Consider the following 19,462-nt stretch of genomic DNA (forward strand, 5'->3'; position numbering starts at 1 on the left):
ATCGCCGCATCCATCACATGTCCATGCTCATGAGATACATCTCGAATATCCGCATGAACTTGGCAACAAACGCCTCGAGGTGGAAGATCACCTTGGTGCCCGTCTTGACGCGGTGCTCATAGAACGCCGACCACCTGATCACCTCGGGCTTCAGGTCGTCGTCGATCAGCGCCACCAGTTTGAATGTCAACGTCCGCAGGATGGTCGTTGGCGGGATACAGTGTGTCAGCAGATCGTAGAGCTTCGCCCGAACTTGCAGGATGCGCTGCGGGGTGTGCTCGTCCATAATCTCCTTGGCAATGTGGCCAATGAGAGCCTCCCAGTCGGGCGGCGGGATTGGTGTGTTGTCTGTAATTTTCTCACTGCAAAAACGTTGTTAGCCAGAGGCCGAACACGGTACACGGCTTCATGCAGCAGATAGAGCTTACTTTTGTGCGTGAACCGCCTCATACATGAGCAGCGCTCGCCGCAGATTGCGCCCACTGGACTCGGCAATCCGCTGGTGCAAGCCGTTCAGCACAGGCCAGTTCTCGCGCTTGCCCGATGCCGCCAACACGTTGCAAATCTCCTCGTGTGTTGGTGCGGCCACACGGACCAGCAGTGTACGGGACCGGATGGGCGCGATGATGTTGGCGGTCGATGTCGCCAGGAGGATGAGGCGCAGGTTGGGCGAGTACTTCTCCATCGTCCGGCGAAGAGCGGCCTGGGCATCGCGTGTTAGGTGGTCGGCCTCGTTAATCACAACGACCTTGAAGCGCTGCTTTGCTGACTGGTCGACCTGCTGCGTCTGTGCCACCTCCTTCAGTAGGTCCTGCACGACGACTCGGTCATAGTTGCCCACATCCGACGGCGTGATTTCAAGATGGTACACAGAGGCGACAATGTTGAACTCGAGCTTGCGGTTGCTGGTTGTCTGGAATACACGGGCATCGATCTTGATTTTTTCCACGCCGGGCCCGTACAACTCCTTCAGGGTAGACACAATGCGTGTCTTCTTGCCGGCTCCGGATGGGCCGTAAACTAGTAAATGGGGGAAGTCGCCGCTTTGTGCCTGTTGCATAAGAAAGAACAGCACAGTCAGTCATACATATACAGAGAGACACTCCAATCCTCGCTCCTTCTCGGTCGGATGCATACTAGGGACCGTAACCGGTCTGTGAGTTCAGGGTGGTAGGTGAGGGCATCGAGTGAGCGAGGCCGATGCTTGTCGACAATGAGAGCCATTGTGAGTGTGGTGAGATGTTTTCTTGGTGTGGAGTATCAGTTTACTACTCCGCAATGGTCGCAGTCGGTGACAAAATACGAAGAAATACAAAAATGAGCCGCGAAAATGGTTATGTGCGATGGAAGACGGAGTGATAGTGGCATATCATGAAAAGAACGACGCGTCGCGGTCAGGTAAGCATTTCCACTTAACGCGCTCGTGGTCCGTGCACGGCACGATACCTATCACGTGGCACCTGCGAAAATTGATCACGTGTAGGACCTAACTCCGAAGCATTTTTTTCACCCTAATTTGAAAAAGTCACGTCCAACCGCGCACGTGATGAGTTAGGGCTGCTCAGCACAGAAAATTGTCCCGCTTGTCCTGTTTAGTGAACTAGTTTTTTTTTTGATAATCGAACTTTTCCCTTCCCTCTGAAATCTTCCTCTCCCCTCTCGACATCGACACCACTTTCGACAACCTCAACAACATCACCGCCCACCCTTTGTCGACAAAATGTGAGTTACGACTCTTTGAACAACGGCAATTATTTCCTGATGAATTACTGTGCCATTTACTTCTGGAATTGCGACAATGCCGGCCTCAACGTCGCCGCCGGCTCGCCTTCCGCAACACACGACATTCGCTGACAGAAGGTCTCCAGGTCTCACCGCAAGTACGAGGCTCCTCGCCACGGTTCGCTCGCTTACCTTCCCCGGTACGATCTCCCTCTCTTCGAAACCGGCTTTCTCGATAAAGCGCGATTCCCTGTCGTTGACCCGAACGATGGACTGAAAATGGAGGGCTTGGACTAACAATTTTTCAGGAAGCGGAGTGCCAGCCACCGTGGTCGCGTCAAGTCGTAAGTGGCTACCTGGAGGATCCCCGAGATGGCCCCGTGAAGCGGAACGGCTACAGATGGTTTTTACGCCCGAGACAAAATGCTAACGGTTTTTCTCCAGCTTCCCCAAGGATGACCCGAAGAAGCCGGTCCACCTGACCGCCTCGCTCGGCTACAAGGCCGGTATGACCACGATCGTTCGCGACCTCGACCGTCCGGGTGCCAAGGCGCACAAGAAGGAGGTGGTGGAAGCTGTGACAATTATTGATACCCCGCCTGTGCGTACGACGCAGCCCGCTTGGCATTTGCAACTTGCTTTGGAAATGCGCCAATGGCTAACATCTTATTATGCAGATGATCGTCGTGGGCCTTGTTGGGTACATCGAGACCCCCCGCGGCCTGCGGTCGCTTACCACTGTGTGGGCTGAGCATCTGGGTGACGAGCTGAAGCGCCGGTTCTACAAGAACTGGTACAAGAGCAAGAAGAAGGCTTTCACCAAGTACGCCAAGAAGCACTCCGAGAACAAGGGTGCCTCGGTCGCCCGCGAGCTGGAGCGCATCCGCAAGTACTGCACGGTCGTCCGTGTCCTGGCCCACACCCAGATCCGCAAGACGCCCCTGAAGCAGAAGAAGGCCCACCTGATGGAGATCCAGATCAACGGCGGCTCCGTCGCCGACAAGGTCGAGTTCGGCCAGGGTCTGTTCGAGAAGCCCGTTTCTGTCGACACCATCTTCGAGCAGGACGAGGTCATCGACGTCATTGCCGTCACCAAGGGCCACGGTTTCACCGGTGTCACCGCCCGCTGGGGCACCAAGAAGCTGCCGCGCAAGACTCACAAGGGTCTGCGCAAGGTTGCCTGTATCGGTGCCTGGCACCCGGCCCACGTCCAGTGGACCGTTGCCCGTGCTGGTCAGGACGGCTACCACCACCGTACCTCGGTCAACCACAAGATCTACCGTGTTGGCAAGGGCGGTGCCGACGACAACGCCTCCACCGAGGTCGATGTCACCAAGAAGACCATCACTCCGTATGTTTGGACTCCCCAGATTATGTCTAATTCGCTTTCTTCGTACAATGTTACTAACTCGGTTGCAGCCTCGGTGGTTTCGTCCGCTACGGCGAGATCAACAACGACTTCGTCATGGTCAAGGGTTCTATCCCCGGTATCAAGAAGCGTGTCGTTACCCTCCGCAAGTCGCTGTTCACGCACACCTCCAGAAAAGCCCTCGAGAAGGTCAGCCTCAAGTGGATCGACACCTCGTCCGAGTTCGGTCACGGTGCCTTCCAGACGCCGGCGGAGAAGCAGCAGGTCCAGGGCACCCTCAAGAAGGACCTTGTCGCCAGCTCATAAGCAGTTTCATCAGAAATGGTGTAAGTTGCGGAAGAGTTTGGGTGCTGGTTCGGGCTTGTGTACAATGGACGGACGATTTAAAAGCGGCGGACAGGAAAATCGGGATGGGCTTTGCGCTATTTATTTCATGTTTCTTCATGTAACTGTTGTTTTTGCTTGTTGGGCGAACGCTTTGGGAGCCGTTCGTCCCAAGAACCAAAAAGGTCGCGCGGGGGCGGACTGGCCATGCCGCCGTACACCTCCCATCCTTTTAGGATACGTCTGACGGCCGACACCGCGTGAATCGGGGGCGTTAAAACTTATCAATATGAGCAAAAAAATTGAAAGATATTCCAAAATACTCCTTCGTCTGTGCCACTGTGTGCCTTGAATGACGCCCATACCGTATAGATTAATGTTAAATACATGTGAGACATGCTGTGTCGTGCCTTCTTTGTAGCGCCGATAGTGTAGTGTGGACCCGAGCGGGAAGGAAGGTTTTGTTGCGTCATGACTTCCGTCCCCAAATCGCGAAAATTGCCCCTCCAATCCAAGCTTCAGGGCAAGGACGACAGAGCAAGCTGCCCGCACACTTTGATCGCACTTACCTGCCCTGTCCAATTGCCTCTTTCCTCTATTCTTCATCTAAGCCAATCGTAATCACAACGCAACCCCCATGACCCAAAACAATACTTAAAGCTGGCGGCCCCTCGACTTGTCGCCTTCGTCGCCCGTGCCACGACAAACTACACACACAGCGGCAGACGCGCCCCTTTTGTCATTTTGCAGACGCCACATCGCTGCATACCAAAGGAACAGAGGCACAGCTACAAATCGGCTCCCGGACGTACATCGACACAACAACGAACAAAACTCCAAGCTTTCCGGTTTTCCACAACCAGCATCATGTCCTCGGACGACGCCTATGCGGCTTTCCTTGATAAAGCCAATGAAGATCCGAGTGGCGGTCGCGCCGACCGCACAAACGGAGCCCATGCAAGTGGCGCGAACGGCGCGAACGGCCTGAATGGAAATCACCCTGGCGTAAGCCAGACGGAGGTCCCGCAGAGACTCGTCACGGCCGCCAGGGATCGTTTCTACGTTAGTGATTCGGACGAGCCTTGGGTACCGGTGAGTTACGGCATTGGCGAGGCGAGCAGCCTCCCTACAGAGGGTAAGCACACGAATCCGATCGTCCGCTCTCGCCTGCTTTGAAAGCCACTTTGCTGACATGTGAGTTAAGATGAGTTTGTCGGCATCACAGGGCTTAACAAGCCCGCCGACAGTATCACGATCCTCGACCCTGTGGACTGGGATTCCCAGGGCCAATACAAGCCTCTGATTGACGAACTTCGGGTTGAGTCCAAGGGCAACGACGTTCGCGTGTACCGCGTGCAGATCGATTCGGTGCGGGTTGAGTACTGGCTGGTGTCGCATCTTGACGGCAATTTGCTGGGCTACAAGGCCAAGGCGGTTGAGAGCTAGAAGGCATACTCGAGCCAAATGTCGTCACGAAGAAGGGGCAGAAGATCGACTCAATTATTGACGGGTGAAAAGTGCCAAAGAGACATGCTTAGCTGCAGTTAACGAATAAGTCGACAGTATCATTCACATCGAATTGTTTTCCCAGCGTCCTCGTGTCCTATTGTCAACGTATCGACAAGAAATGCGTGCTATGGAGGAGGCCCCTTGTGTTGCGGAGGTTACACACAGCTGCCTCTCCATTGACGGCCTGTAGATTGTTCTGCTAGTTTTCGTTCCAGGAGAGTTCGAATATGGAGCCACGCCTCGTGACTAAAGACGGAATACTTTGACTAACATGCTCAGATACTCCAAGTAGCCTTACGACATCGGATGAAACCCCCAACAAAAATATCCGCGCGTCTCATACGCGCGACGAGAAGGGCGTGAACCTTTTCTTGACCGCCTCGTGCACAAATATATATTATTACCGCAATATCTTTACGAGCACCATTATACCCCAGCGAAAGCAACAACACGATACAATGAACGAGCAAGACGGACAAAGCAGCGGGCAGGATGCCCGCAGCAACAGCAGCATCTCGGATGTGAGTGTTGCCTTCAACGACAGCCCAACGCTGCCTTTCAGCTTTGTAAGAGGTGGCGAAGACGACAGAAACGACGACGAGCCCGCTCGTACCGAAGAAGAATTCGGCCCGGAAGACACGGACGACGTGGGCGAAAACGGTGACAACAACAGCATTGGCTGGCACCAGCCTGGCCCCCCGCCTCCTGCCCCGTCGGCAGTGTCACCATCACTTGCTGCACCGGAGGCAGTCCTCCCAAAAATGAAGATTACGATGCCATTCATGAGAGCATACAAAGCCATGCGTGGGCCGCGTGACGTGGAGCCAAGCCCGTTATTCGGCTGTTTTATCAAATCCCAGAAGTGCAGCGAAGGTGGCTCTGAACAAGAGACGGTAGATGACCCGTTCAGGCTGGCTGGACGCGATGAAGTCAAGTTTAGTCCACATTTTTGGAAGACTGGATTTTCTCTTTCTGAGCGTCTGATGTGCAGCAGGAAACTTACAATAGTGGCAGGCTCCTAAACGAAGTCAATGATGCGATCATTCGCGATTGCATCGACGACAAGGCAGCGTACAAGTCCCGGCCATTTTCGTTCGACATCAATGACGACGACGATTTCGGACGCCAGACGGTCTTCTACTTCGATCAGCCAATTGTCTCACCGTTGCTGTCACAGGGGACTGAAAGACTCTCCGAAGACTGTATCGTAGGGCAATTCGATGGCGATAACAACGGGGATGACATCACTGACCACCTGCTGGATCACACCAAGCTGGACGAAGGATGGACCAAGGCAATTGGACCTTTTGAATCTGACGGTATGGGATTTGCCATACCATGACCATCAAATATGGGCGGACGCCAAGTCTCGAAAGACACGACTAACAACTCAAATCGAACTACAGAAGAAGATGCGTACGTTTCTGATGACGATGGGGATCCCGCCGAAGTTCGCATATCACCAGCCATCTTCCGGGCTCTTGCTGCTGGCTGCACGCTCGACGATGTCGACACCCTCCGCCAATCTGCGTCAGCCGAAGCGTCTCTTCGGCCACTCACTCCGCAGGACAAGATCCTAGACGTGTCCATGGATGCAAAGCAGTGCAACAATGTTGTGCCGTATTGCCACCGGCGGCAGTTCGACATCCACACGGGAGAAGAGCTGAGTCCTGTATACCGCATTGAGGCCGGACCCGCCAGCTCCATTTTATGGTCACCACCAGGAGTGACGCCGGAGCGAGCCGGTCTCTACTTGCTCCTGCTCCAAGAGGGGCAAGGCGAGCAGCAACAACTGTCTCGAGGAACCGGCATGCCTTGGCTGTTCCAGCGGATGGCACCGTGGGACTGTCAAGAACTACGATCTCGTTTGTACGGCGGGGAGCAAAATAACAGAACTGGTGGCTCAGTACCATCCGCGTCACCGTCATCAGCATCATTTACCTCGTCAAGCTCCGAATTGTCAACAACACAAGGCCCGAGACCATGTAGCTCAAACGGTACTGGGAAGGGAACGGGCAGAACCAAGACATTTACTTGGGTTCGTACTTTTATTGTTTGCTGGACTTTTGTTGGTACACTGCTGACACGCTCTGACATGCTCCACTTTGAATGTAGTCCGAAGTCAATGAGGCCGTGCATAGCTGCCGCTTTGATCCTGCTACCGGAACTTTGACATCTCTGGATGTCGACCACTGCCATAGAAGAAGGCCACCGACTGCTCCAGCTGGGTCTTTCTGCAGCTGGGGACCGAATAGAATGGCCACCGGACTCGAAACCGAGCGAGCTCTCCTGCAGACCTTCCGCGACAGCTGGCGCACCATCCAAGACGGGCAAGCGGCCAATGCCAGCCTCGTTGCTGCCAACGAAAAGGCGCAGGCGGCCATCACGGAACAGGCCCGGTGCCTCGCCAACATTGAGCACCAGCTTGCGGTCTGTCGGGCAGCCGAACTGGCACGCCAACTTGACGAAGCAAAGGAACACTACCGCCAGCAGTGCCAGTCCGAACGCACGGCGCGGAAGTTGCGCCGTCGCCGTGACCACGTGGTACGTGGCATCAATGAGCACCTCCAGAGCGTGCGAACAACAGTGTGCGAGACAGAGGCCCAGCTGGCACAGGGGCGGGAGTTGCAGACAGTTCTCACTCGGCGCCTGCGTGATGGCGAGGCCCGGCTGGAGCGCCTGTGCAGGGACTATGACGTGGCCGACGCGAGCGAGCTCTCCAAGGTCCTCGCAGCGCAGCTCGCTCGGATGGGCGTCGCAGACATCGTGTGATGGAAGGAAGCGGGACTCTTCTTTTGACGGGTGATAAAGCATTGTGCCCATGCCATCGGTCAGGTAGCCAAAAGTTTGCAAGTCTTGTAATGTTCTCAATCTCATGTGTCAGCCAACTGCCGACGAGATTTAAGAGTCAAAGAAAGAGGAGTTTGCAGGACGTTCCAGAACAAAAAAATATTAAAAAAAATAGTGTGAATATATATCATGAGCAGAGTATCGTATGCTACAGACCAAGGGACCCCCACCTTCGCCGCCCCGACAATATTTTTTATTTTAGTTGCCCCCAAAAACGCCATTTATGCCAGATGACAGGAAATTTTTAAGGCAAACCCAACAAGCAATGAATGAGAGATGATGTAGAGGTAGGGCGGGGAGATGCATGCCCGAGAATATTTGCATGTATACATGAGGATATGAGGAGACGACGTTAAAGCGTGAGCGTGAGGACGTCACGCGGGAGAGAAGAGGGATGGTGGATGGGATGAAAAGCGAGAGTAATCGACATGTCCGTATATGGGGCCGTGTGTTCGTATTTTATTTGTTGTTGACAACGCCGACCTTGGCGGCCCGCAGAACACGGCCGTGGAGACGGAAGCCCTTTTGCTGCGTGTGGAAGACGGTGTTGTGCTCCTTGTCGGGCATGGGCGTCATGAACGTGGCTTCGTGCTCGTTGGGGTTGAACTTGTCGCCGTTGGGATTGAAGCGCTCCAGGCCGTGCTTCTTGAGCGTCTGCAGCAGCACCGTCTCCGTCATCTTGAGGCCGTCGACCAGGTTGACAAAGTCCTGGTTCGCAGCCTCGGCGCCGGCCTCGGCGCCGGCCTCGGTCTTCACTGCCGACTCGGCGACCATCGAGAGCGCGCGGTCCAGGTTGTCGACGCTGTCGACGAGGTCCTTGGCGAAGCCGGTAATGGCAAAGTCGCGTGCCGCTCGGATCTCGCGCTGTGTGCGCTCCTGCAGGTTGCGGAAGTCGGCGACGGAGCGGAGAAATTTGTCCTAGTGGGATGGTCAGTACATAGATAGGAAGGAGGTGAGAGTATAGTATGCATCACAGAGTGAGGGAGAGAGCGAGAGAGAGTGAGCGTACCTTCCACTCGAGAGCCTCCTTGGTCTTGGACTCGAGGTCCTTGCGCAGAGCCGTGGCATCGGCGGCGCTCAAAGGCTCGCCCACAGCCTCGCCGTCCTTTGCGGCTTCGCTGGCGTCAGCCGTGGAGGCATCTGCCTTGGAGGCATCTGCCTTGGAGGCATCCGCCTTGGAGGCATCCGCCTTGGAGGCATCGGACTCGCTGCTGTACCACCGGCCGGCAGCAACGGACAGCGGCTGTCTTGGCCGGACGGCGGCCGTGGCGGTTGCGCTGCGGAAAGGTGTGGCGGTCTGGAGGAAGGGAGAGGTGGCGGCGGCAGTGCGCGGGACACGGGCGGCCATGCGCGCGGCCTTGGAAGGGGCGGAAACAAACTGGCGAAGCATTTTGAAGGTGAGGTCGAGGAGGGGATTCGACGCTGTGGTTTCGGGAGAGTCGAAAGTGGTGATGGTAGGGGAGAGAATGGTGGCGAGCAAAGGTCGACGCCGGCGGCACAAAGATGGCAACGGGTTATCTTGAGACGTAAAGCCGAGGCGGACTGGTGTGATCGTGTAGCAACTTGGTTTTTACGCCCTCGGGTTAAGCTCGTCGTCGAATAATTTTCTCAATCAGGTGGAGGGGACGAGCTCTTTTTCCTACTTTTTCTTCTTTATTTTTTTTAACTACCTTCTACATGCGACGTTCGGGTTCTCCTTCCACTTGCGCCTGCCATTTTCCATGCAGCCTGGTGGTTCCTTCCACAGAGCGAGCACACTGAAAATCTTGCATGCCCAGGGGGATACAAAGAGTGTCCCCACTTAATACTCCGTTTCCGGCTGCTGAGTGCCTCTAATTGGCTGGTTCGACAGCAAGCACATTGGACAATTGCTCGGCTGGCCTGCTGTAGGGATCCTCACGTGCCCAGCTTCAGGGCCTATTATGCTGACAACAATAATACAGAGACTTCTGAAAGCAGTAATGAGGGCGCCGCGGCACAAGCGCCACCGCCACCAATGATACCCTAGCCTTAGCTATATCCTGCTCCGCTAGGACCTTCTTTGAAATCGACCTCGCGCAAAGCTCTCGTTGCATTTTCTGCCTCACGATAATCCAAGGACGACGCCGACAGCCCTGCGCCCCCCCACGACGACACCGACGTCCGTTTCTTGCTTGCCGTGTATCGAGAGGAGTCACCGGCAGACCTGTCTTTCGGCGATAACTTCTTTCCCTGTGCCTTTTCCTTACTTATATCGCCCTTCACCTCCTCCTCACCTGCTCCTCGCCCTTTCCTCACAGCCCGTCGCCCGCCATGGACTACGACGCGATGCTCATGGACGACGGCGAGTCGTTTGGCCCCGCCGTCAAGATCTCCCAGGCCGACCTCGAGCGCGTCAAGTTTGAGCTGACCAACGTCGACCTGTCCTTTGCCAACTCGGTGCGCCGCATCGTGCTCGCCGAGGTGCCCACCATCGCCATCGACATTGTCGAGGTCGAGGAGAACACGAGTGTGCTTGCCGACGAGTTTATTGCCCACCGCCTGGGCCTCGTGCCGCTCAATTCCAAAAATGCCGACGACGTCGTCTACTCGCGCGACTGCGACTGCGAGCAGTACTGCGAGTTGTGCTCCATCAAGCTGACCCTGCACGCCAAGTGCACCAGCGACGAGATCATGAAGGTGTACGCGCGCGACCTGGTCGTCGACCCGTCGCGGCCCAACCAGTGGGTGGGCACGCCCGTGATCCGCGACCCAGACGGCCTAGGTGTCATGATTGCGAAGCTGCGCAAGGGCCAGGAGCTGCAGATGACGTGCATTGCGAAGAAGGGCATCGCCAAGGAGCATGCCAAGTGGTGCCCGACGGCCGCCGTTGGCTTCGAGTACGACCCTCACAACAAGCTGCATCACCTGGATATGTGGTACGAGCAAGATCCAGCAAAAGAGTGGTACGTATGCCCAGTGTGAAAGGGGGCACTGTCTTCGTCGTGCTTCCTCGTGTCTCCCTACTGTACATAACTGTTGAATCATTTCCTAACATCGTTTTCTTTGCTGTCCAGGCCCCCAACTGAGAACGCTCGCCTCGAGGAGCCCCCCCAGGAAGGCGAGGTGTTTGATTACGACGCAGTTCCCGGCCGCTTCTACTACGACATCGAGTCCACTGGCCAGATGGAGCCCGACGCCATCGTCCAGAACGGCATCAAGGCCCTACAGCAGAAACTGGCCGCGCTCATCCACGAGCTGAATGCGACAGAAGGCGGCGGCGGCGTTGACGACGATCTCGGCGGCAACGACGACTACAACCCTCAGTCACCAGAGTACAACGGCATGAACGGCGGTGCAGGTGCTGACTCGTGGCAAGACCAGGGCTATACCACGCCTTATGCCGCGGGCGGCGGTGGCGGTGGCAGCGGCGGTCAGGGTGGCTGGGGTGCAGGCGGCACGACGCCATACGGCCAGACGCCGTACGGCAACGCCGGCCAGTCGGGCTGGAACTAAGTCAAAAGCAAAAGAAAAGCGAGGGCACAAAAAGATGAGAAGCGGGGCTAGGACCCTGAGCTTTTTTGAGTGTTTTTTTCAGATACTCTTTTGTATTTTACCACACCATCATATTCGGCTGGTTGGGCAGACGGCGGCGGCGTTCACGGGGATCTTTGGTATTTATAATGCTCAGCTTTTGCGTTGCTTTTTGCCTTTCCTGCGCCTATACAACGAAAATTCGAGGGGAGAGCTTTCTTTGATTTGCATAGTTGGTGTACCTACAACAATACAGAATTGAACCAAAGAAAAGGAGATCATATCTCCAATATAACACATAATTAATTCCTTACCCCAAAATACGCAAGGTTGATGGCTGCACGAACAGTGCAACAACCAATAGTGAAAACAAACGCCAAGTCCACATGCAGGCGGAAAAGCCGTTCTATCGGGGTAACAACACCCCTCTATGTCTTGTCTATCCAGAACGCACAAGGAAATAAGACAAGAAGAGGATGAAAGAAGTGCAGAAATAAGCAGAAGAAAAAAAAAGCACGAACAGAAAACCAAAATGTCCGTCTTTCTAGTGTTTTAGATGTAAAAAAGAAAAAAAAAAAAAGAAAACCAAACGCCCAGTCATGAATGCGTAATATAACCAAGAAAAAGACAATATGTAAATAGAAAATGTGCGAGAAAACGAGCAAGGCCGTTTCTATTGCGGGTCCGGCAAGCTCTTCATCTTTCGGTACAGCTTGCGGTGGGCTTCCAAAAAGACAAATGTAAAGATGGTGTGTCTGGCTTGTTAGCAAGGAGACAGGAATTGAAAATGGAACACTCAGACATGGAACATTGCCAAAGAGGCAGGATAATACTCACGGTCCTAAACGGATGAAGCTCGGCACCCAGCCCTTGAACATCCACCGCAGGCCCTCGGTCGCGTACAACTCGCCCAGCACCGTCGTCAGCTTGGCGCCGTGCGACGACATGACTCTCGTCTTGATCACGTCGATCGGGCTTGTCACCGTCGCCGCGGCCACGCCGGCCAAGAAGGACGCAATCAGGTGCGCTGCCAGTGAGTCGGTGAGCGGCGTCGTCGCCAGCAGCACGCGCTTGGCGCTGTCATACGAGGCCAGCTGCGACGCCGTCATGGCCGCTGCGCGGATGCTGTTCGGCCACACGCCACGAAACCAGCCCTTGACCAGGCCCTCCTCACGCGCCAGGCGCACCAGGCCGTGCACCGCGTTGCGGTAGCCGCGGCGCTTCTCGACAGGCAGGGCCGCGTCGTGCTGCATGCGTACGTTGAGCACGTCGGCGGCGTTGCCGGCAAAGCCACCGGCCATGCCGGCCACAGACGCAGCGACGACGAGCGCGCCAAACGAGACCTGGGCCTTCTTTTTCTTGCGGCCGGCGTCTGGCTTGCCGGCGGCGTACTCTTCCAGGCGGCCCTTGATGGCCTCGTACAGACCGAAACGAGTGGTCGAGTAGGTCAGCTGCCGCAGCAGCGAAGCGGACAGGCCACTGTACAGGCCGCGGATGCCCTCCGTGCGGACAATGTGGGCAAAGGTGCCGCTCATGGTGCGCGGCATGTCGCCGTGGCGCATCTGCAGGCGGACCTTGACGAGGTCCATGGGATGCGTGACGCAGGCGGCCAGACTGCTGGCGCTGCCGCCGAACCAGAAGGGGTAGTGTATCGACTTGGGTGCCGGCTTTTTTGAGGTGGCCGTCGCCGGTACGACGGAGGGAGCGGACTTGACGGCCGGAGTAGCCGGTGCGCTGGTTTTGTGTGACGCCATGGTGGACGGGGTTATATGCAGTGGGCGGTACGTGTGGTGTGTTTCGTTATGCCATCTAATTACTAGTGACTGTTGATGACATATATCGACCGCGGCGGTGTAGCTTTCACAAGCTAATCATTTGCTCACAGATCGACACTCGCCAGCCGCGCTTTCAAGTCCAGCTGCAAGAGGAACGGGTGAGCCACAGACACGTTGAGGCACAAAAAACAGGAGGATGGGACGGCGATCGAGGGGTGTCAGATGAAGAAGCAGAATACGAAAAAAAAAGAAAAAAAAGAAAAAAAGGAAGATTAGAGAAAAGGCAATGAGGTGATTGGCAGCGGATCGTCAAGTTTAAGCAGGCCCTGATCGGTTGAAGAAGAACAGAGGCAGAGCCCAACAGATACCAGGAGACACCAAGAGACCAAGAAAGAAACAATGCGGAGGTGATGCCGAAGCCTGTATGCGAAGATGTGGACGCCGGCCGAGACGATGTGCAGTGGATGGGAGGAATGAAAGGCGAGACCCAAATAATGGAAAATAGAGAGGGAAGGCTGAAGGAGTTAAACTCGCTTCGATTGCTCCGGTGCGGCGGAAGGTACGGTAAGGTAAGGTGCGAGGTCCAGGGAGAATGAGAAGGAAGGAATGGGGTGAGCAGGATGAGCAACTTCGACAGGAGGAAGGAGCCTTTCCCCGGGAATTGAAATAGTGAAATGAAAGGGAAACAGGGAAAGTACGTCAAAATTGGTCAAGAAGCTTTCCTCCGTAGTAGATTGGCTCAGTTTGCTTTGTTCCTTAACGATATATGTCCTTGTTTGTTATCGATGAAGCCGAGGATATGCGACGAGAAGAGGCACTTTTGGAGAAAGGCGAGGGGAAAAAAGCAACGATGACAGCGTCATAGTGCATTTTGGGGGTTCAATCGCCTTTTTTTTTTTGGTCTTTGCGATTCGCTACTTCCGATAGTTTTCTGTTAGGTCGGCTACTTCCAAAGCACAGTATGCAAGTCGGCGGTTACAGTAATACGCCCCCTGAAGAAAAGGTCCATTCGGGGGACCTCCCGATAGTGCTTCTTTGTCGCTGCCGGTCTGGCACATCTCTCCCCGAAAGCTCCGCCAACGGAGAGACAGCAAGCTCTTACGGGACGACAGGAAGCGAGCACAGTGCATTACACTGTCTGGAGCACTAGTTCGCACTCCTCGAATTCGTCAACTCGACCCTGCCATTGGCCAGTGAGCTTGGGGAAAGAACGACGGTTGGTCCCGCACTTTCGGATTTGCACGACAGGTCTCGAACAGCGTGCAGGAACGGCCGACGTAGAGCGGCGGTGTCTGTTTGACCATTTCTGCACCCTTTTTGCCCTACACAATGGCAGCCGCAGCAATACGAATGCCGCGGCCTATGGCCTTGGCCGCGGCACGGAGCCTGTCGACAGCCCCGGTCTTGACTCGCCAGTGCTTTCTCCGTTCACCATCGGCGCACCTCTTCAGCACCACAGTACTCCGTTTCTCCTCCTCATCCACCTCTTCTTCTTCCTCGCCGGCACCCCCACCCTCGGTCGAGATCGATGGCCACAAATACAACACTGACAAGTGGTTCAACACGCCGGCCAACGTCGTCGCGGCCGCCTCCCGCCGGCTGCACATGCAAGAAGACCACCCGGTTGCCATTACGCGGCAGATTATCGAGTCTCGTTTCCCAGCACCGACCTTCCGCTACGTCAACTCGCTGCACCCCGTTGTGTCGACGTTTCAAAACTTCGACTCACTCGGGTTCCCGGCCGACCACCCCGGCCGTGCCCGCTCCGACACGTATTACATCAACGAGGACACGCTGCTGCGCACACATACAAGCGCGCACGAGCTCGAGACGTTCCGGGCCAATGCGAGCCCTGGGTTCTTGCTCAGTGCCGACGTGTACCGGCGTGACGAGGTCGACCGCACGCACTACCCTGTGTTCCACCAGATGGAGGGCGCGCGGGTGTGGGACCGGCGCACAGACGCGGACAAAAACGGCGATCTGACGGCAGCCATTCTAGCGGACCTGGAAACGCTGCCACGGCACGGGATTGCCGTGGAGGACCCGGACCCGCCGTTCCACGACGAGCGGAACCCGCGCCAGGCGCAGCATTCACCCAGCGAGGTGGAGGCGCTGGGACGGCATTTGAAGCGGTCGCTGGAGCTGATGGTGGTGGAGGTGTTTACGCGGGCCAAGAAGGCAGCGGTGGCGGCGCGGAGCGAGACGTCGCAGGCGGCATCGGCATCGGCATCGGAGAGCGCGACACCCGCAAGTTCGGACGAGCCGCTGCGGATGCGCTGGGTCGAGGCGTATTTCCCCTTTACCAGCCCGTCGTGGGAGCTGGAGGTGTACTACGAGGGCGATTGGCTCGAGGTGCTGGGGTGCGGCATATCGAAGCACTCGATCCTGGACGCGGCGGGTGTGCCCTCGCAAATGGCGTGGGCGTTTGGCATCGGCCTCGACCGCATTGCCATGCTGCTGTTCCAGATCACCGACATTCGGCTCTTTTGGTCCCAAGACGAGCGGTTCCTGAGCCAGTTCCGCGGGGTGTCGGCGGACCTCGACCGGCTGCGGCAGTTTGTGCCGTTTTCCAAGTACCCGGAATGCTACAAGGACGTGTCCTTTTGGGTGGCAGAGGCAGATGCCGCCGACGCGAATGCGGGCAGCCCCGGCCTGCACAGCAACGACGTCATGGAGGTGATCCGCAGCGTGGCGGGCGACGTGGTCGAGGACGTGAAGCTCATTGACGACTTTACGCACCCCAAGACGAAGAAGCAGAGCCTGTGCTACCGGATCAACTACCGCAGCCTGGAGCGGACGCTGACGAACGCGGAGACGAACCGACTGCACGACGAAGTGACGGACGCGCTGGTGCAGCGGCTGGGCGTGGAGATCCGGTAGCTTCCTTGCCTGGCTCATGGCTGTATTCGATAGCCATTGTAAGATACGATAAGATAAAACATGTGGAACGAATGGGAAAAGGGAATGAGTAAGGAAAGCAAAACAGGGAAAGCAAAACGGGAAAAAGCGTCTCCATTTACTGCAGCAATTTACATCACCATTCAGCCAATACGGGGACAACTGAGACAAAGTGGACAGAACCAGTGTAAGTCAGGACTGTCTTGTCAAAAATACACGCAGCTTTTCTTCGGCCGGCAGTTGGACCTTTCTCCACATATGTGTGGTATTATGCGAGGCGTAGCGTGGTGTTGCGTTTTGCCCGACAGCTATGATCGGATGAGGCAGTGCATCTTTGTCTTGAGCAACTGTCGACATGAACGGCTCTGATGTAGACAAACGGTCTTTACAACGGTGACACATGTTCCGGGCGGCTGGTTATCGCCTTTCTTGATGTCCATCGTAAGGGTGACAAAGGCGCCGTGACCCGGAAAAGTCAGCCTTCCACGACCGCAGAGGACTTTCGTTTGCATTTGATATCGCATCTCGTATTATGAGGCGTTGTCATCTCAAGTCGACCCAGCCACCGAACGACAAGGAGATCGATCCTGTCAGTCAAATGCACAGGCCATTCAGCTACAATGCCACGGCAACCTCGACAACACAGCTGATAGAGCAGAGGCCTGCAGACAGCGAGGCAGCATGGCAATCGTGTAATTTGCAATCTTAGCCAAGCCTCGTTCTTTGGTGGTAGCAAGGTGGCCGTACTCCGTCATCCTTAATTCGTTCATCGTGCTTCGTAGACAAGCATATCATTGCCATATCCTAGAAATCAGTCCTGAAAGCATGGTCTGTGGTATGTTGTGGTCATAACATACTGGCGACGCCTCAACGACGTAATTTCATAGACCACCCAGCGAAACAGGCGGAGTGGGAGGCTGAGTGGCTGCTTGACTGGGCAGCCGAGAGGCCGCCTTGCTGGATTCAGCAGTGCCTGCGCTGTCCGTGGCAGGCTGTGTCGTTGGGACCGAATAGCGCCCAAGCGCGCTAATACGGTAAGATTGCTTGCGTTCAGGCTGGGTAGGGCGCTGTAGCGGCGCTATGGCGACCAAGACTCGTTCTGCCGTGTGTGAATCCAAACGCCCATCGCGCCTGCCGCAAGTCTTACAGTTGTTCTTGCGCCGCAAACTGCCTGCACGGGGGAAAACTTGGGATGTCCCTTAATTACTGCCTAAGTTAGTCAAGTGCAACACAGGGCCGAGACAGCCTTGGGCACGAGCATCACGGCCATGTGTAATACAACGACAGTCCAACGTGATGAGTCGAACGTTGACCTGTGACGTGGGGAATGACCAAAACGTAGGCGCAGCTGGGGAAAATGACCAAAATCCTGAAACAGAGAAAAGAGCAAACCGACAAAGAACGAAGTCAACAGGAACAGAAAACATCCGAGACGATCAGTCAAAGCCGTCCAATAACAATGAGATGCAGTGAATGTTCATGCCGCGTGGAACACGACTGAAAAATGCCAATATGACACAAAGAGACAAAATAAAACGTCGCAATGCTCCGAAACCACATGGCAGATCATTCGGTGGCTGCCTCTCCCTCTCGGCGCGACTTGGTCTGAAGGTCCTTGGCCTACTGGGCTCTCTGGCCCGTTGACAGCGGCTTGGTGAGCTATTGTTTCAGCGCCTGCGGAGCCCGCTCCAGCGGAAACTGCGGCAGCCTTCCTTGCCTTCTTTTCCCTTCTGGCGGGCAAAATGCCAGCGAGGCTCAGCCTCCTTTGGCTGGGCGTCACGGACCCACTCATTGGCTGGATCAGCTACGAGCAGTTTCCACGGACTATGACGGTCGTATAGGCAAAACGGAAACAGCCACTGGCGTAATACGGTGGGCAGCTATCGCAATGAACCTCGTTAGCGCCTTCTGGCGCCGCAGCGTTGATAGGCCCTAGGCACTTGCCTCTTGCGGTCTGGCCAGGGGAAAAACACTGCTCGCCTCCTTCCCAATTCGCCCCCACTGGGCCTTTGTGTCGGTCTGTCCTTCCTGATCGATCCACTGCCGCCCGCCCTGCCACTTGCTCCATCTTGACTCTCAACCTTTAGCGCTCCACCGAGGCTCCGTACTACATTGCCTACTGAGTGCGAATACGTACTTACCTCCTACGCCTCACGCACTCCTCCTCACCCCCCCTCACGTTTCCGGTATTTAACCTCCTGTCACCCCGGATCGACATCTCTGCATCCTTCCCTGCATTATCTACTCTCCTGCAGCAAGCCCTCTTCGTTGTCGACCACACCCTCTCAACTATCACCACCACAGCTCCAACTTCACACAAAATGGACGCTCAAGCACCATCGCTGGCCGCTGGCCACAACCTCTCGCGCTCGTCTTCCTCGTCTTCACTCTCTTCCTCTGCGCCGTCCGGGGCCTCGTCTTCGTCTCTGCGCTCGAGACGCTCCTCCAACCTGACGCTCGACCTCTCTGGCATCGCACCCCCACAGACCTCCACCACCGCCGCGCCCGCACCGCTCCCCACAAACACTCTTTTGTTCACCAACCTCGTGCATGCCGACATCTTCCGCCCCGACAACCTCGCGACCATCCGTGATCTCGTGAGCCAGTCGGCCGCGATTCACTCCTGGGCGCCTCTCAAGTCGTTCCGCCGCATTGTGGCCTCGTTCTACTCGGCCGAGGACGCCGCCCGCGTACGCGCCGTCTGGGAAGGCGAGCGGATTATGGGCGCCGCGTGCCAGGTGTACTACGGCCGGGCCACGCCGCTGGGCGATGCCACTGCGGCCGGCCACCTGGCCTTGCCCGACGCCGGCAAGCTCTTCTTTATCAGCCCGCCCCCGAGCCCGCCGCACGACTGGGAGATGCGCCTCGAGGGGGCACCCAACAAGCAGGTGCACGCCGAGGACCTGGCGGACGCGCTGGCCAAGCTGCACCACCAGGCCGCCGACGAGCAGCCCGACGAGGGCGACGCCAAGATGCACGAGGACCTGGGCATGCAGTCCCCAGCAAGCGAATCCGGCGTCAGCCCGACCCATGCGGCAAAACGCACTGGCCGCAGCCGCAGCCGCAGCTCCACGCTCGTCATCTACCAGCCGGCCGAGCACAGCACGCACTCGGACCTGCCCGCGATTGCCGTCGAGGACATGACCGACGCCAACACGGACGAGGAGCTCAACAGCGCCACGTGGCAGTCGTCGGCCGCACCCCTGGCCGTCCAGAAGCCTCTCATGGCCCATACCGCCCGGCCGCCGGTCGAGCTGATGCAGGATGCATAAATGGCGGCCATCTTGGAAAAGTTATTTTGCATTTGTTTTCTTGGATCGTTCTGTGATTTTGTACATTTTGGATTGGCCTTTTCGTTTCTGATTTCCCATTTTCTCCTTGTTTTTTTATATCCTCGGGCATCCGTTTTCCTGTTCAGATTTTGTTTGGCGTCCTCTGCTACCGGTCATCATAGTTGCCGTACGGCCATATATTTTTTTTGTGCATAGCATGAGTCCTCTATGGTACTATATTTTACATGAAT

General features: G+C 56.1%; 9 protein-coding genes across 9 annotated transcripts; 6 read left to right on the forward strand and 3 right to left on the reverse strand.

Moving 5' to 3' along the window:
• Positions 1-13: 13 nt before the first annotated feature.
• Positions 14-1,224, reverse strand: SPSK_01787 (replication factor C subunit 3/5; the record flags this gene model as incomplete). The annotated part of the gene is made up of 3 exons (XM_016728690.1): positions 14-362; positions 429-1,051; positions 1,138-1,224. 3 exons carry the CDS (start codon positions 1,222-1,224, stop codon positions 14-16), a joined length of 1,059 nt encoding a protein of 352 aa, XP_016589772.1.
• Positions 1,225-1,798: 574 nt separating this feature from the next.
• Positions 1,799-3,397, forward strand: SPSK_01664 (large subunit ribosomal protein L3e; the record flags this gene model as incomplete). The annotated part of the gene is made up of 5 exons (XM_016728571.1): positions 1,799-1,974; positions 2,031-2,066; positions 2,167-2,323; positions 2,400-3,073; positions 3,142-3,397. 5 exons carry the CDS (start codon positions 1,799-1,801, stop codon positions 3,395-3,397), a joined length of 1,299 nt encoding a protein of 432 aa, XP_016589773.1.
• An 885-nt stretch (positions 3,398-4,282) lies between these two features.
• On the forward strand, positions 4,283-4,861 carry SPSK_01983 (uncharacterized protein; the record flags this gene model as incomplete). The annotated part of the gene is made up of 2 exons (XM_016728881.1): positions 4,283-4,550; positions 4,641-4,861. 2 exons carry the CDS (start codon positions 4,283-4,285, stop codon positions 4,859-4,861), a joined length of 489 nt encoding a protein of 162 aa, XP_016589774.1.
• A 181-nt stretch (positions 4,862-5,042) lies between these two features.
• Positions 5,043-7,696, forward strand: SPSK_01460 (uncharacterized protein; the record flags this gene model as incomplete). The annotated part of the gene is made up of 5 exons (XM_016728372.1): positions 5,043-5,110; positions 5,214-5,853; positions 5,919-6,243; positions 6,331-6,962; positions 7,040-7,696. 5 exons carry the CDS (start codon positions 5,043-5,045, stop codon positions 7,694-7,696), a joined length of 2,322 nt encoding a protein of 773 aa, XP_016589775.1.
• A 537-nt stretch (positions 7,697-8,233) lies between these two features.
• Positions 8,234-9,164, reverse strand: SPSK_01874 (molecular chaperone GrpE; the record flags this gene model as incomplete). The annotated part of the gene is made up of 2 exons (XM_016728773.1): positions 8,234-8,692; positions 8,784-9,164. 2 exons carry the CDS (start codon positions 9,162-9,164, stop codon positions 8,234-8,236), a joined length of 840 nt encoding a protein of 279 aa, XP_016589776.1.
• Positions 9,165-10,066: 902 nt separating this feature from the next.
• SPSK_01794 (DNA-directed RNA polymerase II subunit RPB3) lies at positions 10,067-11,248 on the forward strand (the record flags this gene model as incomplete). The annotated part of the gene is made up of 2 exons (XM_016728696.1): positions 10,067-10,698; positions 10,810-11,248. The coding sequence occupies 2 exons, from the start codon at positions 10,067-10,069 to the stop codon at positions 11,246-11,248; spliced, it is 1,071 nt and encodes a 356-aa protein (XP_016589777.1).
• A 691-nt stretch (positions 11,249-11,939) lies between these two features.
• SPSK_01822 (solute carrier family 25 (mitochondrial dicarboxylate transporter), member 10) lies at positions 11,940-13,020 on the reverse strand (the record flags this gene model as incomplete). Its single annotated transcript, XM_016728722.1, has 2 exons — positions 11,940-12,021; positions 12,104-13,020. The coding sequence occupies 2 exons, from the start codon at positions 13,018-13,020 to the stop codon at positions 11,940-11,942; spliced, it is 999 nt and encodes a 332-aa protein (XP_016589778.1).
• Positions 13,021-14,370: 1,350 nt separating this feature from the next.
• Positions 14,371-15,921, forward strand: SPSK_01681 (phenylalanyl-tRNA synthetase alpha chain; the record flags this gene model as incomplete). The annotated part of the gene is made up of 1 exon (XM_016728588.1): positions 14,371-15,921. The coding sequence occupies one exon, from the start codon at positions 14,371-14,373 to the stop codon at positions 15,919-15,921; it is 1,551 nt and encodes a 516-aa protein (XP_016589779.1).
• A 2,339-nt stretch (positions 15,922-18,260) lies between these two features.
• Positions 18,261-19,211, forward strand: SPSK_01869 (calcineurin-binding protein; the record flags this gene model as incomplete). The annotated part of the gene is made up of 1 exon (XM_016728768.1): positions 18,261-19,211. One exon carries the CDS (start codon positions 18,261-18,263, stop codon positions 19,209-19,211), a length of 951 nt encoding a protein of 316 aa, XP_016589780.1.
• Between the last annotated feature and the right edge of the window lie 251 nt (positions 19,212-19,462).

The sequence above is a fragment of the Sporothrix schenckii genome, assembly GCF_000961545.1.
Source record: "Sporothrix schenckii 1099-18 chromosome Unknown Cont42, whole genome shotgun sequence".
Classification (NCBI taxonomy): domain Eukaryota; kingdom Fungi; phylum Ascomycota; class Sordariomycetes; order Ophiostomatales; family Ophiostomataceae; genus Sporothrix; species Sporothrix schenckii.